The 22302-nt window shown below is 44.3% G+C and overlaps 1 protein-coding gene across 1 annotated transcript in view; it reads left to right on the top strand.

Moving 5' to 3' along the window:
- Positions 1 to 22302, top strand: part of UBE3C (ubiquitin protein ligase E3C) — a 121361-nt gene continuing 99059 nt past the window's right edge. Inside the window, exons 1-2 of the mRNA XM_014445614.2 lie at positions 1 to 371; positions 20448 to 20504. Coding sequence (XP_014301100.1) covers positions 306 to 371; positions 20448 to 20504 — 123 coding nt within the window. The 5' untranslated portion in view covers positions 1 to 305. The remainder of the gene's footprint in view (positions 372 to 20447; positions 20505 to 22302) is intronic.

The raw sequence follows: 22302 nt of genomic DNA, 5'->3' as shown, positions 1-22302 counted from the left end.
CGACCGGCGGCCATCTTTCCTCCCGGCCGCTGCTCCGGGCGCGAGTGCGAGTCGGCTTCTCTGCGGCGCCCTCGGCCAGGGCCGGAGCAGCGGGGAGGCGTGGATGAGGGGGCGTGAGGCGGAGCCCCCTCCGTGTCGCCGCCCCCCACGCGAGGACCGGCCCGGCGGGCAGAGCACAGGGTGGGCTCGAGGGCGCTCCCCGGCGCGGCCGTCCTCCCCGCCGGGACCCTCCCGGCGCTCCCCGCGGCCCGCCTGGCCGTCGCTTTCAGGCCCGGGCCGCTCCCCGATGCGCTAGGCTGAAAAAGATGTTCAGCTTTGAAGGTGATTTCAAAACGAGGCCCAAAGTGTCCCTCGGAGGCGCGAGCAGGAAGGTAAGCGCGACCGGTGCCGTGGCGTCCGGGCCTCCGGGGGCGGGAACCGAGGGTCGGGGTGCTGTGTCACCGCCCGCGGCCCCAGCAGGTGTGCGGGGCCGCGGTCGCCGGCGAAGCCTGCTCGCCGCGCTCCAGACCGCGCAGGGAGGCGGGAGGCGCAGCTTCCTCGGTCCGTAGCGAAGGAAACAGTGTTTCTTCTCCGGAACCGGCCGCGCTACTGTGTCGTCCCGGCCTCTGGCAGCCCTCCCTCCGGCGCCGCGCGCGCGGGGGGCCCTCGCCGCGGGACTGCACCGGCCGCGTTGGTCGCGCCCACGGCCTCGGGGTGAGGCAGCCAGCTGATCGGCGCGTGTTCGGGGCGAGGCTGTGGAGTTAGGCTTTCTCAGCCCCCGGAAGCGTATTTCTGGAGAGAATCTAGGGCTTTTCTGCTACGGTTCTTATAATCGTTGAGAACCAGGGTGGACAGCAAGCCAGCACCGGCCTCGCGCCAGAGCCCACGCCCTGCCCGTGTGGGCCGGGGACCTGCACCCCGGACAGGTGCCCTGGCACACCCCGCTCGGCCTGGCCCGGTGTTACCACCAGGCAACCCTCTGCTCCGAGGAGAGGAGTGGCAGGTCTCGCTTCTTAGCTGTGCACATAATTGCCGTTTTCTACTACTTTTGACGGAGGCGTGGAGCTGACGTCACTCAGGGTCACAACATGCCCCTCCGTGTGCGGTGGGCCTGAGGAGGGACGGGGAGAGGGCAGGTGCGGACAGAACTCGCAGCAAGGCTGGCGCCTGGTACACCCATATTAGTCAGTCACTGGCAGCAGGCTGCCCTGGGTGAGGGTGCCAGTCCCCTGAGGAGGCAGCAGGGACCTGCGGTGCTGGGGGCGGGTGCACTGGCTCCTGGAGGAATCTGAACGAGTAGGTTCAGCTTGAAGGATTTCACCTGTGAACACAGCGGTGTGGCCACCACTCCTCCCAGCGTTCCCAGGCTTCCTCCTGCCCCCTCCCTCTTCCCTGCCGTGCGTTTCCCCAGCGATAACTGTCTTCCCACCTCTGTTACCACAGATAAGTTTTCCCTGTTGAATGACCTGTGAATGGAGTCTCATACAGTTTGCCATTTTGTTGGCTCTGCTGTCTTTGGCACATTCCGAGTTCCGAGAGGTGGAATCACCCATCTGGTTTTATCCCGTTGTGTGACACAGTTGATCCACTCTTTTTTTTAAATTCTCACCGGAGGATGTTTTTTCCATTGCTTTTTAGAAAGTGGGAGGGAGCAGGGGGTGATGAGGAGAGAGAAAGAGAAAAACCGATGTGAGAGAGAAGAGAGAAGCACCAATGTGAGAGAGACACATCAATTGGTTGCCTCCGCATGCGTGCCTATCAGGGCAGGATCAAATCTGCAACCCAGGTACGTGCCCTTGACTCCAAATCTAACCTGTGATACTTCCGTGTGCTGGCCGACACTCTAACCACTGAGCACACTGGCCAGGGCAACCATTCTTCTTCACAGGCATTTGTGTGTGGGTCTTCTCTTCGGGTGGACGCACTGAGATGCCGGTTGTACACGTGGGCTTCACCCTGAGCACACTCCACTTTCCCTTTCGGGCCACACCTGCCGGGTGAGGGTGTCAGTGCCTCCACCTCTTACTAACAGTACTGTCAGTCCCTTTAATTTTGGCAATTCTGGTGGGGATGTAGTTTCATTGTAGTTTTGATTTTGCTTCCTGATATTGAACACCTACCTACACATGCTTATTTTCCTTAATTCTCTTTGGCTGAATTACGGCCTATCCCTTACCTAAAAGACAAAAGTTATAATGATCTTTCTGTTAAATTAGTTGACATCGTCCCTTTTTTCTTGAGCTTAGTGGGAAACGTTTTGAATAAATACATACTTCTCCTCCCCCAATATAAATGAGCATTTTTAGTGGTTATTTCTAAGGGCTCTGTGTAGGATCTGAAACTGTAAGGAAACATCGTGCCCTCATTATTATTTTACTAGAGGCCCGGTGCACAAAATTCATGCATGGGTGGGGGCGGGGGGAGTCCCTCAGCCCGGCCTGCACCCTCTCCAATCTGGGACCCCTCCGACTGCCTCTCGCAATCTGGGACTGCTGGCTCCTAACTGCTCACCTGCCTGCCTGCCTGCCTGATCGCCTCTAACCCCTCGGCCTGCCTGCCTGATCACTCCTAACTGCTCCCCTGCTGGCCTGATTGCCCCTAACCACCTCTGCCTAGCCCCACACCCGTGACCCAGGATTCCCTCCCTCTGGCTGGTCACAGGCACTTGGGACCCAGGCTTCCCTCCCTCTGGCCGGCCGCAGGCACCCAGGACCCAGGCCGGCTTTGCCCGGGCCAGCTGCAGCCGCAGGGGACTGTGGGCAGGTGGCTTTGCCTGGGCTGCAGCCGCAGGCGCCTGGGACCACGGAGTGGACGGCTTGTCCCTCTCCCAGGCCGCAGGCGCAGATGCTGGCACCTGGGACCATGGGGCGTGCAGATTGTCCCTCTCCCAGGCCGCAGCCCAGCTGCTGGCACTCAGGACCACAGGGCGGGCGCTTTGTCCCTCTCCCGGGCCACAGCCCCAGCCACTGGTGCCTGGGACTGAGGGGCATGCAGCTTGTCCCTCTCCCAGCCGCAGCCTGGCTGGCCCCTTTTCCTCTCTCGTGAGCTCATTTGTGCCTGGTTGGTCCCCATTCCTCTCTCCCTAGTGTTGAGTGTCTGAGCCATTACGCCGTGATGGCATGAGGGCATGATGACCATTTGCATATTAGCTCTTTATTATATAGGATTTTATCTTTTACTGACTTCAGAAAGGAAGGGAGAGGGAGAGAGAGGTAGAAACATCAATGATGAGAGAGAATCATCGATCGGGTGCCTCCTGCACGCCTCCTCCTGAGGATCTAGCCTGCAACCTGGGCAGGTGCTGTTGATCGGAATCAAACCAGGGACCCTTCACTCCGCAGGCCTACGTTCTATCTACTGAGCCAAACCGGCTAGGGACGTGCCCTCATTATAACGTTGTTAGGAATATAAGCCTTAAACAGGTAAAGATGAAATTACAATAGAGAGTAGTTACAACATCTGGGTCTCCCTTGGGACTGGTCTAGGAAAGGATAGAGTTGGTTGGGGCTTAGTCTTTTTTTCTTTTTCTTTCTTTTTTTTAATATAGAGGAAGGGAGAGGGAGAGAAGATAGAAACATTAATGATGCACACCCCACATGGGATCGAGCCCACAACCTGGGCAAATGCCCTGACTGGGAATCAATCATGTGACCTCCTGGTTCATAGCACTCAACCATTGAGCCATGCCTGCCAGGCAGGGGCTTAGCCTTGAAGGACGAGTGGGATTGGGGTAGGTTAGGGACAGGAAGGGGTATCCCAGCAGGTGGAAGGGTGTGCATGGACTTAGTATTCACTGGGTTCCATTGACTCTGGGGGTTTCAGGCTGTCAGGGCCTGGTGGAAGCAACAGTGGGAAGAATCCAGGGAGAAGAAGAGGGACATATTTTTAGATTTAAAGGAAAGAAATGGATGTGGACACAGGAGAGTTTATAGATAGGAAGGAAAGTAAATTCCTTCCAACTTTCCAGATAGTTGAGGTGAACGTGGCAGTAGAATGAATATTTCTTTAATATTTTAAAAGAAATTAATAGACTTCATTTTTTAGAGCTTTCTTAGGTGTACAGAAAATCAAGCAGATGAAACAGAGTTCTTCATTCCCCCTTCCCTCCACCTCACATTTCTCCTGTGATTAGCATCTTGAATGGTGTGGTTCATTTGTTACAGTTGGTGAGCCAATATTGATACATTAGGCTCCCTGTTTGTGCTGTACTTTCTGTGGGTTTTGATGAATGTATAGTGATGTGTGTCCAGTGCTACAGTATCAGACAGAGGAGCTCCTTGCCCTGAAAGCCCTCTGCCATTTACCTGCACATCCTCCATCTTACCTCTGCTCCCACTGTAATTAACTCAAAGGAAAGGGTTTTACTTAAATGTTCTTTGAATTGTGTAGACCTTTTAGTGTCATGTCAGTGCTTGAGAGTGGGAAATACTAACTTGAAGCAGATGTAAACTGATCATTTGTTTACATTGTTAACTGGAGGAAATTGCTAATGACAATAACCCAAATAGATGAAACAGTGGAAACCTCATAGCTGTTTCATTTTAAATCAAGATATCAATAAACTTGCTACAGTTCTTTTTTTATAAATGGTTAGCAGTTAATTTGAGCATTTGATTTTATGGAAATTGTCATTTATATAAATTTACTTCAGTATATACTCATTTTTTACCATAATTTTTTTATTCTGATGGTTAATGAAATCTAATCTTCCTATCTAATTTAAACTACATATGACTTACTTTTCTAAAAACTTCTTTTTGTTACCACTAAGTTTATTTGCATGAAGAAAGCATTTTTCCCCATATAAGAACATCTCTGTTAGTGAAGTTTGGTCATATTTAATTTTCAGAGGAGGTAAGATAATGGGTCTAAAGCTCAACTATCAAATAGAGACGTATGCTGTCATTTACTGTTATTTACATATTGATGAATAAATAGGTTTAGAGCCACAACTGTGGAGGTGAGAGATTAGCATGGAAAGTGATGAGGGTGCTCTGAGAACAAGAGGCTTAGTCATCCAAAACACTTTCTGAAAGTGGTCTCTAACTGCTCCTATGAACCCCTAACTTTTCTAGGCCTGTAGAACTTAAAAGGTAAAAGATGTTTTCAAATATAAGTGTAATAATTTGAAACAAAAAAACCTAAGAAACAAAATCTAAATGTGCTTGTTGCTGACACCTATTGTTCTTTTCCTCCCAGCCACTCATTTATGAACTTACTAGTGGCCCAGTGCACGAATTCATGCACCTTGAAAGGAACTGTGGGCCATGAGGCTGCGGTGGCAGCCTCTGCACCCCCGCTTGGCCCCTCCCGTCACGGCCCTTGGTCCTGTTTGCCGCAGCCCCACCCCTGCCACTGTCGCTCCCATGTGCTGGCGGCACCAGCCCCGCTCGCACACGCTGATGGTGCGGAGCAACTGGGGCCAGCGCCAGCAGCGGGTGTGAGTGAGGCTGTCACTGGCAGTGGGTGTGAGAGGCGGCTGCTGCCCCGATCGCCCCTCAGGAGCAGGGGGAGGTGAGAAGCCCTCAGGGGCAATCGGGGCTGGCGCTGGCAGCGGGTGCGAGCACCCTGTGAGACTGTGGTGCACGGGAGCAAAGAATTTTTAGTAATCACCAGAGACTTGCCCCGGTGACAGCGAATGGTGCGCTGCCTTGGTCTGGCTCCTCCCAATCACCTGCTCCACCATCCCGCCACAGCCAATGCCCGCTATGTTCCGCACTCTGTGGCCTGTTGCCAATGCCTCCCATGTCCCTTGCACGCCCCCTGGTGGTCAGTGCACGTCATAGTGACCAGTTGTTCAATTGCTCCACTGTTTGGTCTATTTGCATACTAGGTTTTTATATAGAGAGAATATAAATTCTTGGTTATATTGAGATTTTTTAAAAATTATGTTTTCATATAGCTTCATTAGTTTTATATTCTAAAAAGTGAGAAAGTATTACATGTACATGGGTAATAACTCAAGCAGTAGAAAATACAGATTCAAGTACAATAATAAAAGTCGCCCTGCCTTTCGCTCCTACTAGGATCCCCTAACTCAGTCCTCTTTAGTCAGACTGTTACCAGATTCACTGTCCTCACAGAGCCGTTTCTGCACATAGACTCACTGAGGGTGTGCACTCCTCTGGTTTAAACACATGATGGAGCATGTTCTTGCCTTCCCCTGGAGATAGTTCCAGGTCCGTACACATCTGCGCTGCATTCTCGTAAGGAGCTGCGTGACACTCCATGTAAAGAATGAATGTCTCAGCTTATTTAGTTGTCATGTCTTTGATGGCCATTTAGATGGTTTCAGTGTTTTGCTAATTTAAACAGCATTGCAGTGGATATCCTTGTCATGTGTCTATCATATGTGAGTTTGGATTTCTAAAAGTGCAGGTCAGTGGCTGTGTACATTTTGAATTTTTGTAGATATTTCCAGATCACCCGTTAAGGGTTATGTCAGTGCATGGACGTAGCTGCTGTCCTCTATCTGCACCTCACAGCCTGTCCTGAGGTGTCGTTTGCCAATTACATAGGTGAAAAAGCCAATTTCACTGTGTTATGGCATTTTTTCCAAAAATGAGTAAAATTAATTTCCTCTGTTTAAATGATATTTTTGCTTATTTCCTATGTACTATTTATAACTTTTGCTAATTTTCCTATTTGATTGTTAATCTTTTAAAATTATTATTGAGCTTTTACAAATGTTCATTTTGCAGTGTTACAAATATTTATTACCACTTTGTCACTTTTTTAAACCTTGGTTATGATATTTTTCTGTGCAGAAAGTTTTAATTTTATGTGGTCAAATTCATCATTCTTGCCGAAGCCGGTTTGGCTCAGTGGATAGAGCGTTGGCCTGGGGACTGAAAGGTCCCAGGTTCGATTCCGGTCAAGGGCATGTACCTGGGTTGCAGGCACATCCCCAGTGGGGAACGTGCAGGAGGCAGCTGATCGATGTTTCTCTCTCATCGATGTTTCTAACTCTCTATCTCTCTCCCTTCCTCTCTGTAAAAAATCAATAAAATATATTTTAAAAAAAAAAGAAACTGTTCTTTGGGAAGGGGGTGAGAATGTTAAAAAAATAAAAAGAAAAAAAAATTCATCATTCTTAAGTAACTTAAGAGCTTAAATAACTTAATGACAACAGTAACGTAGACTTAATATGTGATATCTTTCTTAGAAAGTCTTCTTCCTCTTTGAGATTTATTTTATTCCCACATTATCTTCCCACATTTTATGGTGCTGTGTCTGCATATAAATCTTAGGTTCATTAGGAAGCTATTTTGATATGAAGACTAGGTATATGACGTCATTTGTTTAGGCTACTCAGTTGCCCAACACTATTGAGTAATACACTTTTCTCTATAGATTTCTATTTTTTAAAAAATACATTTTATTGATTTTTTACAGAGAGGAAGGGATAGGGATAGAGAGTTAGAAACATCGATGAGAAAGAAACATCGATCAGCTGCCTCCTGCACTCCCCACTGGGTACATGCCCCCTACTGGAATCGAACCTGAGACCCTTGAGTCCACAGACCGACGCTCTATCCACTGAGCCAAACCAGTTAGGGCTAGATTTCTATTTCTTACCTCCATTTCTGTTTGCTCCTCCCTGGAGATCTCTGACATTGACTTGTCTAGTCATGCTTTGACCTCTTTAGTGTAGGTCATTGTCTGTCCCAAAGTATTGTGTGTGATGATTTAGTGGTATATGAAGGAACATCTTTAAATTTAGTAGCATTTATTTCAGTGTCAGTAGAAACCTAACTAGGATATCAAACCTGTGATTTCCCTGAGATGCCTGTTCATGGTGAGGTGAACTGGGGAGCTTTGTGGTGGGCCAGGTGCAGGCATCGTCAGCTTCCGTGGTTGCGTCTGTGTGTACAGGCACAGCATGGGCTCTGTGTAGCCCTGGTCCGTATCGCTAGCGTGGATCCCTATATGCTGACTCTCCTGTGTGTTGTTGTAGGTTTGGTTGTCATTTTTATTAGCAGCATGGCACATTTTCACTTTCAGAAGGTGACAGCTATTTGCTAGGTGTGCGCCACGTGTAGGTATTCGTAATTTCGAATTAGGATCATGACTCTGCCTTTATTTTTTCTGAGTCTGACATGGATTAGGGGTTAAAGAAAAACTGTCATTTTGAAAGCCTAAAGGTGAAGGTTGCCTTATAAAGTAAGGTACTAAGGATAGTTATGATTATTTATTTATTTTATATTTTTATTGATTTCAAAGAGAAAGGGAGGGGGAGAGAGAGATAGAAACATCAGTGATGAGAGAGAATCATTGATGGCTGCCTCCTGCACACCCCCTCTGGGAATCCAGCCTGCAATCCCAGCATGTGCCCTGACCGGGAATCGAACTGAGACCTCCTGGTTCATAGGTCGATGCTCAACCACTGAGCCACACCGTCGGGCATAATTTATCTTTAATAAGACGAAGTTTATTTAGCAAGTTCGGAGGCAAAACAAGGACCTTTGGAGCTTAGGAGGGAGAAAGGTAAAGGTAAAGCACCTCCGGGAAAGGGAAGGTGTGGGCATGCTCCTGGGAGGGAGAGAGCCAAGGATAGATGGTTGCCATTTGTCTTCATAAAATAAGGACGAAGTAATGACCCACTAGAACGGCTTTTAGTCTTGTAAACTTGCTGACTGCATAGAAAACAAAAACAAAAACAAATGTAATGAAGATTTTGAAATCTGAGAGAGTGAAGCTATCTCATTATGAGCAAAATTCCAGTGAGAAACCATCACTCAAGCTTTATATTGAAACGAAAAGGCAAACTGTTAAACTTTTGGGAACAACAGGAAAGTCTTCTAAACAGCCTGAAAGCAAGTCCCCATATGACAGGGGAATTAAAATTGGAAAGTCAGTTTATCTGTGGTATTGTATCTGACTGCAGTCTGGAGCTGCCAGGTGGCCAAACGCATAAAAGTTGTGATGACAAGTGACAGCAAAGAGCATATCGGTAAGGTTCTTTTGGTAATTAAGTGCCTTGTCTACGTATAGCTAGGCCAGGTATTTGGGGCAGCTGGTTGTCCCCCAGGGAAGACAGGGTTGCTGTTGCTCACTGCAAACTGAGGAGTCTCCGATACTTTTAACTGCAGTAACCCTTTGTTGTTTGACAAACATAAGGGCTTGAATAGACAAGCCCTCGAGGACATGTTCTGTCTATCTCATAAACTAGAGGAAATTTTTTAAAAATATGTTGGTGACTTTGTGACAAACAGTAACATAGACACACGTGTGATGTCAGTGATTCCATCAGAAACTGGACCTTCGTATCCAAAGGCAGTCCTGTAAATCTCACAAATGAGAGGCTAGTTAAGGGTAGTACCACCCTGGCTGGTTTGGCTCAGTGGATAGAGGGTTGGCCTGTGGACTGGAGCGTCCCGGGTTCAATTCCGGTCAAAGGCACATGCTTGGGTTGCGGGCTTGATCCCCAGTGGGGGGCATGCAGGAGGCAGCTGATCAATGATTCTCTCTCATCATGGATGTTTCTATTTCTCTCTCCCTCTCCCTTTCTCTCTGAAATCAATAATATATCCTATATAATAAAAGTGTGATATGCAAATCGACTGAACGGTGGAATGACCAGTTGGCGGGGGGCGGGGCCGGCGCCGGGAAGCACGCGGTGCCAGGCCAGCCAAGGCGAGTGCCAGCAGGCAGAGGATGGGGACATCCCCTGAGGGCTCCTGGACTGTGAGAGGGCGCAGTCCTCCCCACTCTCCCCCAGTACACAAATTTTTGTGCACCGGGCCTCTAGCATATATATAAAAAGAGTAGTACCTATGAGTGTCAATGCATCGCCCTGTTCAAGGCAGTGGCCTTCATCCTCCAGCTTTGTGAAGATATGGGCAGGTCCCCTGTGCTGGAAGCAGGAAGGTCTCCCCTTGACCTGGAACCATGGGATACACACCTTCATGTGGGGGAAAGAATTGTGAAAAGCTTGAACAAAGTATTTTGCATCCCACATTTATAAAGTTAAGAGTAAGCTCCATGAGTATGGTGAATGGATAGAAACAAGCCCCACCTCCTTTAAAAAAATCACCGAGAACATTACTGGATAGAAGGCCACTTTCAAAAGGTCAGACCCTTGATGCCTTCTCGAAACAAAGTTTGTTGAACCAAAATCAAACTTAGTGTTTTGGTTATAGATTCATTTTCAGAATCCAGCTATGTCAGAGAAGGTTGTTAAATACCAGGTGCTTGAGCTAATGATAAACATGGAAGTTAGCATTATCTGTTTTTAATATAAAAATTTTTTTTAATGCCAATGTGTTTCTCTTGAATTTTACATAGCTCCTCATAGTTCTTTGCTTTAAAGAACTTAGTTTCCAGATGGGGCTTTTCAGAAATAAATGTATTATGTTTTGTTGTAACCAGTGTTTATTTTTTAATCTAGTTAATTTAAAATGTAACAGTGCACTTTTGTCTTCATTGTGTTTATTTTCAGGAGTATGTACTTTATACTTTGTCAGTGTTACAGGCTTTATATTTAGTGTAGTGAGCGATGCAAGGTTTCCTCTTGAGATGAATATAATTAAGTTGAAAAGGAGTCTTTTGTCAAGATAAAAGTTTTGTATCCTTTGCCTCTATCCAGTGGTGGTGCCTGATGGCCTTGTGTCTTATTCCTGGTGAGATTCGCCTGGTTGTGTGGTTGGTGTCTTCTGGGTTCCTACTGTCTTTCTCTTGGTGGTTGCTAAGTGTCTTGAGGAAGATACTCAGAGATCAGGAAGCTCTTGTTTTTGCTCAGGCTTTGGCCTGCTAGCGTTAGCACAGGGCAGTAGGCTGTTTGCCTCTTTCCTCTACATTCATTAACTGAATAAATTCTGAGGAAGAGGTTTTTCTTCTCTCCTATATGTATTTGATTGTTTATGTAACTGGAGTCATGATATATATTTTACTCTATGATTAAAATTCAGAGCTATCACTAATTGTGAGAGAATATCGGAAAAACCCAAATCAAGGACAGAGTCCAGGATGTGAAAGACAGAGATGGAGTTCCAGATTGGTGGGAATTAAGGAGAAAGAGTAAGTCCAGTGAGGATCTGGATGGAATCCTAGAACAGGTAAAAATCATCAGTGGGAAATTGGTGAATTTCTAACAAAGTCTGTAGTGTAGTTAGTAATACTGTACCTGTGTTAATTTCTTATTTTTTCTAATTTTACTCCAGTTATGGAGGGGGAATGGGAAAAAGATAGAAGGGATGAGGGAACTCTTGTGATCATTCTGCAATTTTTTTTGGTCTAAAATTAAAAATAAAAGTTTCAAAAGTCAGTGGTACAGATAGTATAGGTATGGTAGACCTTGTGGAGATGGCAAAGGGCCACCTGTGAGACCCTGGTGGAGGAGGAGGAGGAGGGAGGTCTCCAGGCCCAGGGGTACCCTTCCTGCTCTCTTCCCTCCCTCTCCAGGGGCATTAAGGTAAATGGTCCTCCCTGACCTTCCATCCTCTGCCCTCATTGCTGCATAAAGTGTAGCGCATGTGACTTTTGTTCCCACCAGTGTGTCCCACTCCCACTGGGTTCTGCTATAACTGACTCTAGGCTTATGTTACAGATCACTGGGCTTCAAACTCAAAATTCCTGAGAAAGTCTAGTGTTGGATTAGAATTCAATTAAGCTTTTTGATACTTAGTACCTATTTTGATTTGAAAATATTGCAATGGCACGGTTACTCCTTCTATTAGACTATTTTGTTTTACTTAAGGGAAATGTTCATTCACTCACTGTGTAAATATTTATTGAACACCTACATGTACCAGACATTGAAGGAGATGACAGGGACGTGGTAATGCAAAGCGCATGAGCTCTGAACTTTTAGATTAGTGATGACTAAGCTCATCTGTGTGTGAAAGTAAATTTAGTGACTTTTGCCAGCATGTACCTTTTTTAAGGTAAAGTGTTGGTTTATTAAATTTCAGATATTAAGTATTTTTTTGTAATTATAACAGAGTATACTATTTCAGGAAATCCGAGGTTTTTAGTTATGATCAAATGATGAAAACACATTAAATTTGGACAAATGGAAATAGAAGGAAAATAAATCCTATATAATAAAAGCATAATATGCTAAGTGTCTGACTGATTGGTCATCTGTTCCGTCAACTGCTCGACCAGTTGCTATGATGCGCACTGACCACCAGAGGGCAAACACTCCAACTGGTAGGTTAGCTTGCTGCTGGGGTCCAGTGCATCAGGACTAGGCGAGAGGGCGGGACATGCCCTGGAGCCCTCCCACAATCCCTCCCTGGCTGGCCGGCTCCTATTGGCCCCGATCGCCGACCAGGCCAAGGGTCCCCACCTGTGCATGACTTCGTGCACTGGGCCTCTAGTTGTTGATATAAACATACCAACCAGTTCTGTTCATAAATAAAGATAATGACCAGAAATGTGACACTTTTTATCTGTAAGCTTTCCATAGTTCTGAACATAACTTTGTACTTTTTACTCTAGATTTCCCATTCCCCTCCTTTTTCTTTTAAAAAATATTTTTTTATTGATTTCAGAGAGGAAGGGTGGTGAGAGATAGAAACATCTGGAGAGATAATCATTGATCGGCTGCCTTCTGCATGCCCCCACTTGGGATCGAGCCCACAACCCCAGGAATCGAATGAGCCCTGACCTCCTGTTTCATGGGTCAACACTCAACCACTGAGCCACACCGGCTGGGCTCAATGTATAATTTTAAATTAGTGATTACTTGTTTTCCAACAGTCTTTTAATAGGGTATATGTTTTTGTTAAAAAGTTTTTTTATTTTTTTATTTTGTTATTTTTTTAAATATATTTTTTATTGATTAAGATATTACATATGTGTCCTTATCCCCACGTTACCCCCTACCCCCCCCTCATGCCCTCACCCCCCCGTTGTCTCTGTCCAATGGTTAGACCTATATGCTTGCATGTAAGTCCTTTGGTTGATCTTTCCCCCTTACCCCCACCCTCCCCTACCTTCCCTCCAAAGCCCGACAGTCCAATCAATGCCTCTCTGTCTCTGGATCAGTCCTTGTTCATCAGTTTATGTTGTTCATTATATTCCACAAATGAGTGAGATCATGTGGTATTTATCCTTCTCTGACTGGCTTATTTCACTTAGTATAATGCTCTCTAGTTCCATCCATGCTGTGGCAAATGGTAAGAGTTCCTTTTTCTTCTTCCTCTTCTTAAAGAATACCTTTCAGCATTTCATATAATGCTGGTTTTGTGGTGATGAACTCCTTTAGCTTTTGCTTATCTGTGAAGCTCTTTATCTGACCTTCAATTCTGAATGATAGCTTTGCTGGATAAAGTAATCTTGGTTATAGGTTCTTGCTATTCATCACTTTGAATATTTCTTGCCACTCTCTTCTGGCCTGCATGGTTTCTGTTGAGAAATCAGCTGACAGTCATATGGGTATTCCCTTATAGGTAACTGACTTTTTTTCTCTTGCTGCTTTTAAGATTCTCTCGTTGTCTTTTGCTCTTGGCATTTTAATTATGATGTGTCTTGGTGTGGTCCTCTTTGGATTCCTTTTGTTTGGGGTTCTCTGCGCTTCCTGGACTTGTAAGTCTATTTCTTTCACCAGGTAGGGGACGTTTTCTGTCATTATTTCTTCAAATAGGTTTTCAATATCTTGCCCTCTCTCTTCTTCTGGCACCCCTATAATTCTGATGTTGGTACGCTTGAAGTTGTCCCAGAGGCTCCTTACACTATCTTCATATTTTTGGATTCTTTTTTCTTTTTGCTTTTTCAGTTGGGTATTTTTTGTTTCTTCGTATTTCAAATCATTGACTTGATTCTTGGGATCCTCTTGTCTGCTGTTGGATCTCTGTATATTATTCTTTATTTCAGTCAGTGTATGCTTAATTTCTAGTTGGTCTTTTTTCATATCCTCCAGGGTCTCACTAAATTTATCGCCGGTTTCCAGAAAATTCTTGAAAAACCTTATAAACGTGGTTTTGAACTCTATATCCAGTCGTTTTCTTTCCTCCATTTCTGTCATTTGTGACCTGTTTCTTTGTCTCCGCATTTTTTATGCTTCCCTGTGTTGGTAGATTGGTTTTGTGTGCTAGGTGTCCTATAGGGCCCAGTGGCTCAGCCTCCCCAGTCACCTGAGGTGGACACTCTTGGTGCACCCCCTTGTGGGCTTTGTCCACAGTCTTGTTGTAGTTATGCCTTGATTGTTGTAGGTATCACTGGGAGGAATTGACCTCCAGGCCAATTGGCAGTGAGAATCAGCTGTGTCTGCAGTGGGAGAACTTCCGTGCTGAAGACACCCTTCTGGGGCAGGACTTGCTTCAGTGGGGCTTTGGTGCTCACTGAGTCTGCCCCCTGAGTGTGTCCCTTATGGATCTGAGGAGTTGTAATCTGGATGGTCCCACTCTGACCACTGGGTACACTGGCTCTTGGATCTAAGGAGGTGCTAATTTAGCCTCTGCCTGAGGTTACCCAGCAGGAGCTACGAAGAGATCTGCAGATTCCCCTTCCTTTTTTGGGGTTTGGAGGTGCCCAGATGAGGCCCAGCTGTGAAGCAATGCAAGCTGCTGTGGGGCCTTGGCCTTCTCTTGGAAGTTCTGGGTCTGTCTGGCCCAGCTGCAATTTGTTAGGTAATTTTCAGGTTGCAAAAGGACAGGGCATTCATATGCAAAAGCCTCTGCCGGAGCCTGGGTGGGGCGGGGTCTAGGAATCAACAGGGCGGAGCAAACAGCTATGGCTGATCCTACCCTAAGGGGCCGTGGGTCTCAGTGTCCCGGTAATTGCTGCAAGCACCTCTGAGGGAAAGCTGCCCTGAAGTTCCGAGTTCTGCCTGCTGCCAGACAGTCCAGTTTCTCCCCGTATGAGCCCTGGGTCCCCAGAGACTTCCCGGAACCGGAGTTCAGAGCAGTCGGGAGCTTGTGACTCCCTCCCGATTCAAAAAGACAGCCGCGTCCTCAGGTACCAGCCCCTTTCCGTGCGCGCTCGAGCCTCTATACCTCTGCACTTTACTCCCGCAGCTCCTCTGAGTCCCAGTGTGCTTTTCTCTTTCCTTCTAGTTGTAGAATTTCCACTCAGCCAGCCTTCCTGTGGTTCTGGATGATGTCTGTTTTGTCGTTTCGTTGTATTTTTGAAGTGGTTGTGGGAGGCAGCAATTTCCGGTGTTTACCTATGCCGCCATCTTGGTTTCTCCTAAAAAGTGTACTAATTTTTCTAAGAATTCATTTATAACATCTTGGATCTTTGACTTTATTTTGTATTAAATTTACAAAAATAAAATGTCTATGCTCTATAGTCTGGAACAGTTCTGGGGAGGGGAGGCTTTTTTAAAAAAACATATTTTTATTGATTTCAGAGAGGAAGGGAGAGGGAGAGAGAGATAGAAATATCAGTAATGAGCCTTAGCTGATTTGGCTCAGTGGATAGAGCATCGGCATGCAGACTCAAGGGTCCCGGGTTTGATTATGGTCAAGGGCACATGCCTGGGTTGCAGGCTCAATCCCCAGGAGGGGTGGGGGGGGTGTAGGAAGCTGCCAATCAGTGATTTCTCTCTCATCATTGATGTTTCTATCTATTTCTTCTTCTCCCTTCCTCTCTGAAATAAATAAAAATATATTTTAAAAAATAAGAAATATCAATGATGAGAGAGAATCATTGATCAGCTACCTCCTGCATGCTCCCTTCTGGGAATTGACCCCGCAACCAGGCATGTGCCCTGACCAGAAATCGAAACATGACCTCCTGGTTCATATATTTTAATTATGATGTGTCTGGGCATGGGCCTGTTTTGGTTCTTCTTGCTTGGGGTTCTCTGTGCCTCCTGAATTTATGTGACTTTTTCCTTTACCAGGTTAGGGAAGTTTTCTGCCACTATTTCTTCAAAGACTTTCTCTATCCCTTTCTGCCTCTTCTGGCACACCTGCTATTCTAATATTGTTACGTTCATGTTGTCCCACAGCTCCCTTTAGCTGTCCTCCTATTTTTTAATTGTTTTTTCTTTTTGATTCTCTGATTGAGTGATTTTTTTTGGCAAGAAAAACGATTTTAAACATGATAATGTTACATGCAATAAACTCCTGTTATTCAAGAAAAATGATCTTACATATAATATTACATGCAGTAAACATCAATATTTCAAGAATAAATGGACTCAGGTATAATAATATTACCAAAACTGTACTAACATAGAATGATCTGTACTAACATAGAATGATATCACAAAAGTTGTAGGAAATATTAAAAATCTGCAAATAACAGGATTACTTCTATTATATTTTAGAATATTTTTCCCTCCGCTGGCTCTATTTTATTTTATTTTATTTTTTTCTTTAATTGTATTTTATTTTATTTTGTTTTTATTATTTTTTTTAATTTTTTTATTTTTTTATTGCTTAAAGTATTACAAAGGGTATTACATATGTGTCCTTTTTTTTTCCCCCCCGCCCTTGACAATCCCCTGGCCTCCCCTACCCCCCAGTATCTTATGTCCATTGGTTATACTTATATGCATGCATACAAGTCCTTCGGTTGATCTCTTACCCCCCTCCCTCCTGCCCCCCAACCCTCCCTGGCCTTCCCGCTGCAGTTTGACAATCTGTTTGAGGCAGCTCTGCCTCTGAATCTATTATTGTTCATAAGTTTATAATGGTCTTTATTATCCATGAATGAGTGAATTCATGTGATATTTTTCCTTCATTGACTGGCTTATTTCACTTAGCATAATGCTCTCCAGTTCCATCCATGCCGTTGCAAATGGTAAGAGTTCCTTCTTTTTTACAGCAGCATAGTATTCCATCGTGTAGATGTACCACAGTTTTCTAATCCATTCATCTACTGATGGGCACTTAGGCTGTTTCCAGATCTTAGCTATGGTGAATTGTGCTGCTATGAACATATGGGTGCATATATTCTTTCTGATTGGTGTTTCTGGTTTCTTGGGATATATTTCTAGAAGTGGGATCACAGGGTCAAATGGGAGTTACATTTTTAGTTTTTTGAGAAAACTCCATACTGTCTTCCATAGTGGCTGCACCAGTCTGCATTCCCACCAGCAGTGCATGAGTGTTCCTTTTTCTCCACATCCTCTCCAGCACTTGTCGTTTATTGATTTGTTGATGATAGCCAGTCTGACAGGTGTGAGATGGTACCTCATTGTTGTTTTGATTTGCATCTCTCGGATGATTAGTGACTTTGAGCATGTTTTCATATGTCTCTTGGCTTTCTGAATGTCCTCTTTTGAAAGGTGTCTATTTAGATCCTTTGCCCATTTTTTGATTGGATTGTTTATCTTCCTTTTGTTAAGTTGTATGAGTTCCCTATAAATTTTGGAGATTAGGCCCTTATCAGATATGACATTGGCAAATATGTTTTCCCACGCAGTGGGCTTTCTTGTTGTTTTGTTGATGGTTTCTTTTGCTGTGCAGAAGCTTTTTATTTTGATGTAGTCCCATTTGTTCATTTTCTCTTTAGTTTCAAGTGTCCGCTGGCTCTATTTTAGTTCATCAGTTTATGTTGTTCATTATATTTGACAAATGAGTGATATCATATGATATTTATCTTTTCTCCAACTTGCTTATTTCGCTTAGCATGATGTTTTTTGTGTTTTTAAAAAAATATATTTTATTGATTTTTTTTACAGAGAGGAAGGGTGAGGGATAGAGAGTTAGAAACATTGATGAGCGAGAAACATCCATCAGCTGCCTCCTGCATACCCCCCGACTGGGGTTGTGTCCGCAACCAAGGTACATGGCTTTGACCGGAATCCAACCTGGGACCCTTCAGTCCACAGGCTGACACTCTATCCACTGAGCCAAACCGGTTAGGGCAGCATGATTTTTTAAAAGTCTATTATGTCGGATATGAGTGTTGCTACTTCAGCTTTTTTTTTTTCCATTTGCATGGAATTTTTTTTCCATCCCTTCACTTTCATCCTGTGTGTGTCTTTTGCTTTGAGGTAGGTCTCTTGTAGACAGCATATATTTGGGTCATGTTTTTGTATCCATTCAGCTACTCTACACCTTTTGATTGGAGCATTTAATCCATTTACATTTAGGTTTATTACTGAGAGGTACCTATTTATAGCCATTTTAATTCTGCATGGCTAGGTTTCTCTCTGTGTATCTTCTTCTCAGCAATCCCTTACAGCAGTCCCTTTAGCATTTCTTGTAATGCTGGCTTGGTGGTGATGAACTCCTTTAGCCTTTTTTTTTTTTTTTTTTTTGGGTCTGGGAAGCTCTTTATTTGACCGTCTATTTTGAATGATAGCCTTGCTGGATATAGTAATCTTGGTCTCAGCTCCTTGCTTTCCATTACCTTGAGTACTTATGCCATTCCCTTCTGGCCTTTCTGATGAGAAATCAGGTGTCAGCCTTATGGGAACTCCTTTGTAGGTAACAGTTTTCTTTTCTCTTGCTGCCTTTAAGATTCTCTCTTTGTCTTTAATTTTTGGCATTTTAATTATGATGTGTCTGGGTGTGGGTCTGTTTGGGTTCTTCTTGTTTGGGGTTCTCTGTGCCTCCTGAACTTATGTGACTTTTTCCTTTACCAGGTTTAGGGACGTTTTCTACCATTATTTCTTCAAGCACCTTCTCTATTCCTTTCTCCCTTTCTGCCTCTTCTGGCACACCTATCATTCTAATATTGTTACGTTTCACATTGTCCCACAGCTCCCTTAAGCTGTCCTCCTGTTTTTTAATTGTTTTTTCTTTTTGGTTCTCTAATTGAGTGATATTTTCAACTGTCCTGTAATTCACTGATTTGATCCTCAGCTTCCCCTAATCTGCTGTGTATTCCTTCCAATGTATCCTTTATTTGTGTTATGTCATTCTTTATCTCAGACTATTCTTTTTTCATAGTTACTATATCTTTTTCATACTGTTGAGCATTTTTAACATCATTACTCTGAACTCTGTTTCAGATAAATTTCTTATCTCTGCTTTATCTCTTCTTCTGGAGAATTTGCTAGGTCTTTCATTTGGGGGTTTCTTTGTCTCCTCATTTTGGCTGCCTGTTTGGGTTTGTGACTCTGTATTAGGTAGATCCTCTACACCTCTCAATCTCTAGTGCAGGACAGTGTCAAACGCTGCTCCTGGCTAATTAGATCAGGCAAGACTCAACGCCTCCAGAGACCACCTCTCTCCACAGACTGATAGGATTCCAATTTGAAATTGCTCCCAGGCAATCCACCTCAAGTGTGGTAAGAGTTTTTTTTTTAACAGGGTGGGGTAGTTGCTTCTGGGTAGAGGCTAATTGTTATTTTTAGTCTCTTAAGTGGTCTCAGGGCAAGGTGTTTTCCAAAAGGGTGTGTCAACTGTCTTACCCCCCAGGCAAGGCAAATGTCTGTGTGGGTTAGATGTTCTCCCCTGCATGAGGGAATGACTCAGCATAGGAAACTGGGGGTGTCTGCCTTCTGAGTTCTAACCTCCGAGTCCCCAGTCCTGGCTTCTGCTTGCACAGCTCCAGTCCACTCTGCCCTCCCTCTGCTGGAGCACAAGGTGGGTGGCTCCACAGGGAATTTTGTGTGTTGGTCCTTTAAGAGGATGCCTGAATTTCCAGCTGTCACTCCCTGGCAGACAGCAGCCTGCTGCTTTTCAAAGCCAGATGTTAGGTGGGTACCCTTCTCAGTTGTGGTGCTATCTTCTGGGGGGCCCAGCTTGGGGATTAGATCCCAGAGTTCTCAGTGGCTCCCCATCACAGCTAAGATATCTCTCCGGGACTTCAGTTTTCATCTGTGAGTGCCGGCCCGGCCAGCCCTTTCGCGCCTCCGCCCCTCCTACCAGTCTCTATGCCGTCTCCACTTTTGGTCCTCCGGTATTGGGGTTCTCTCCTGCCAGTTTTCTGTTGATTATTCAGGAAATTTTTCTGTATTTTAGTTGTAATTACAGTTTGTTTCTGGGAGCATGTCCGTGCAGCATCCACTTACTCTGCCACTATTTTTAATCTCCTGGTTCATATATTGACTCTCAGCTGAGCCACACTGGCCAGGTGGGAGGGTATTTTTATTCTATTTGAAATGTTTAATTGTCCCACTTATTATTTAGTCTTTTCTATGTACTGAGTAACTTTGTTTAAAATGCAGTTTTATTTATGATGAAAAAACATTAAAATTTATTAATTTGATAACCATAAAGAAATTGATTTTTCCATTGAAATTTGTTTTAAGATAATTGTAGACTTCTGTGCAGCTGTTAGAAATAATATAGAAAGATTCCCTCTTTGGCATTGCTTCATTTCCCCTGGGGGCTGTACTTTGCAAAAGTAGTCATTGTCACAAGCAGGGTATTGGCATTGATACAATGACCAATCTCATTCATAGCTCCTGTTTCACTCGAGCTCACTGTGTGTGAAGAAATAGGTTTTGTTCTTAGGAAACTACTGAAGTACTAACTTTAATTAGATTTGTGACCTCTGAAAACCATTTAACCTCTTGTGCCTCAGATTTCTCGCTAAGTCAGTTGGTTTGATTGGATGATCTTTAGAATCCTTTTTGGGTCAAAACATTCTATAATTTTTCTCTTTATGTTTAGGAAGAAAAGGCTTCTCTTTTACATCGTACTCAGGAAGAAAGAAGAAAAAGAGAGGTAAAAACAGTTTTTTAATCGTCTATAAATAAGTATTTTTTGATTCTGGGTTTTACTGTTTTATATATATATATATATATATATATATATATACATATATATATATATATGCATTTGTTCAGTGTGATCGAATATATGTATATTTATGCGTATATATTGAGCTTTAGAAACATTTCTGGATTTGTTGGATTTTACAGTAAAGCATTTATCCTGACACCAATGTAGGAAAGATGGACAAAAGGGCAGTCTGTGGATTATGCGGCATTCCTAAAAGGCATGAAGCAGTACCACGTGGGAGATGGAGTACCCAGTTTAGTGTCAGCCTGAGTTTGACTGCTGACCCTCAGTTTCTGCATCTTTAAAACAAGAGAAATTCTCACCTGGAAGGTTATTGTACAGGTGCACGTGAAGGCTCTTTCTTAGGGCTGGCCACAGCAGGCTGTCAAACGTGGTAACTGCAATGTTTTAATGATGATGAATACATTATTTTGCTAGGTCACTGAAGACAGTCTTAAGTCAGTAAAAATCGGAGTTTTCTGCTTTGAAACAAAGATGTGACCCTTAAAATAGGTGTTTGTATTGCCTGTCTGTATTCTTTAAATATTTAAAACCAAAACCTAAAAAAAAAGTCACTATTCTGGTGGGATTCTGGAAAACAGTCTGCAGTTCCTCAGGTATTAGTTTCACTCCTGTATTCACCCAAGAGAAATGAAAACGGTTTGTCCATGCAAAAACTGTTCATGAATGTCCATAGCAGTATTGCTCATAGTAGCCCAAAGTGGAAGCACAAATGTCCATTGGCTGATAAACTCAACGTGAGGCAGCCATACAGTGGATATTAATTGGCCATAAAAAGGACTGAAAGACTGATATGTGATACAATGTGGGTGAACCTTAAAAAATGTCATACGCCTTAGCCGGTTTGGCTCACTGGATAGAGCGCTGGTCTGTGGACTGAAGGGTCCCGGGTTTGATTCCGGTCAAGAGCATGTACCTTGGTTGCGGGCACATCCCCAGTAGGGGGTGTGCAGGAGGCAGCTGATCGATGCTTCTCTCTCATCGATGTTTCTAACTCTCTATCCCTCTCCCTTCCTCTCTGTAAAAAATCAATAAAATATATTAAAAAAAAAAAAAAGTCATACCAGCCCTAGCTGGTTTGGCTCAGTGGATAGAGTGTCAGCCCATGTACTAAAGGGTCCTGGGTCTGATTCCCATCAAGGGCACATACCTGGGTTGCAGGCTCTGATCCCTGATCCCTCAGGCCCTGGTTGGGGAGTGTGTGGGAGGCATAGAATCCATATGTCTCTCTCACATCGATGTTTCTCTCTCTGTCTCTTCCATGCTTCTTCAAAAAAAAAATAAGTAAATAAAAATAAAAATTATTTTACAACAAACACACTTCATGCCAAGTGAAAAAGCCACATCCCGACCAGTGTGGCTCGGTTAAGCATCGTCCTGGGCACCAGTTTGAATCTCGGTTAGGGCACGTGCCTAGGTTGCAGCTCATTCCCTAGTAGGGGGTGTGTATAAGGCACCAATCAATGATTCTCATTGATGTTTCTATCTCCCTCTCTCCCTCTTCCTTCCTCTCTCTGAAATCAATAAAAAGATATATATTTTTTAAAAGTCACATACTCTGTGATTATATGAAATAGCCAGAGTACAGACAGAAAGTTCACGTGGTTGCCAAGGGCATGGAAGTAGGGGAAGCAGGACAGGGAATGATGGTGACTGCTAATAGGTACACGGTTAATTTGGGGAGCGGGTGATAAAAGTGTTCTAAAATTAGATAGATGGTTGC

This window comes from Myotis lucifugus, unplaced genomic scaffold (assembly GCF_000147115.1).
Source record: "Myotis lucifugus unplaced genomic scaffold, Myoluc2.0 scaffold_471, whole genome shotgun sequence".
NCBI classification, from domain to species: domain Eukaryota; kingdom Metazoa; phylum Chordata; class Mammalia; order Chiroptera; family Vespertilionidae; genus Myotis; species Myotis lucifugus.
Note: the sequence above shows the minus strand (reverse complement) of the source record. Positions and strands in the feature narration are given on the sequence as shown.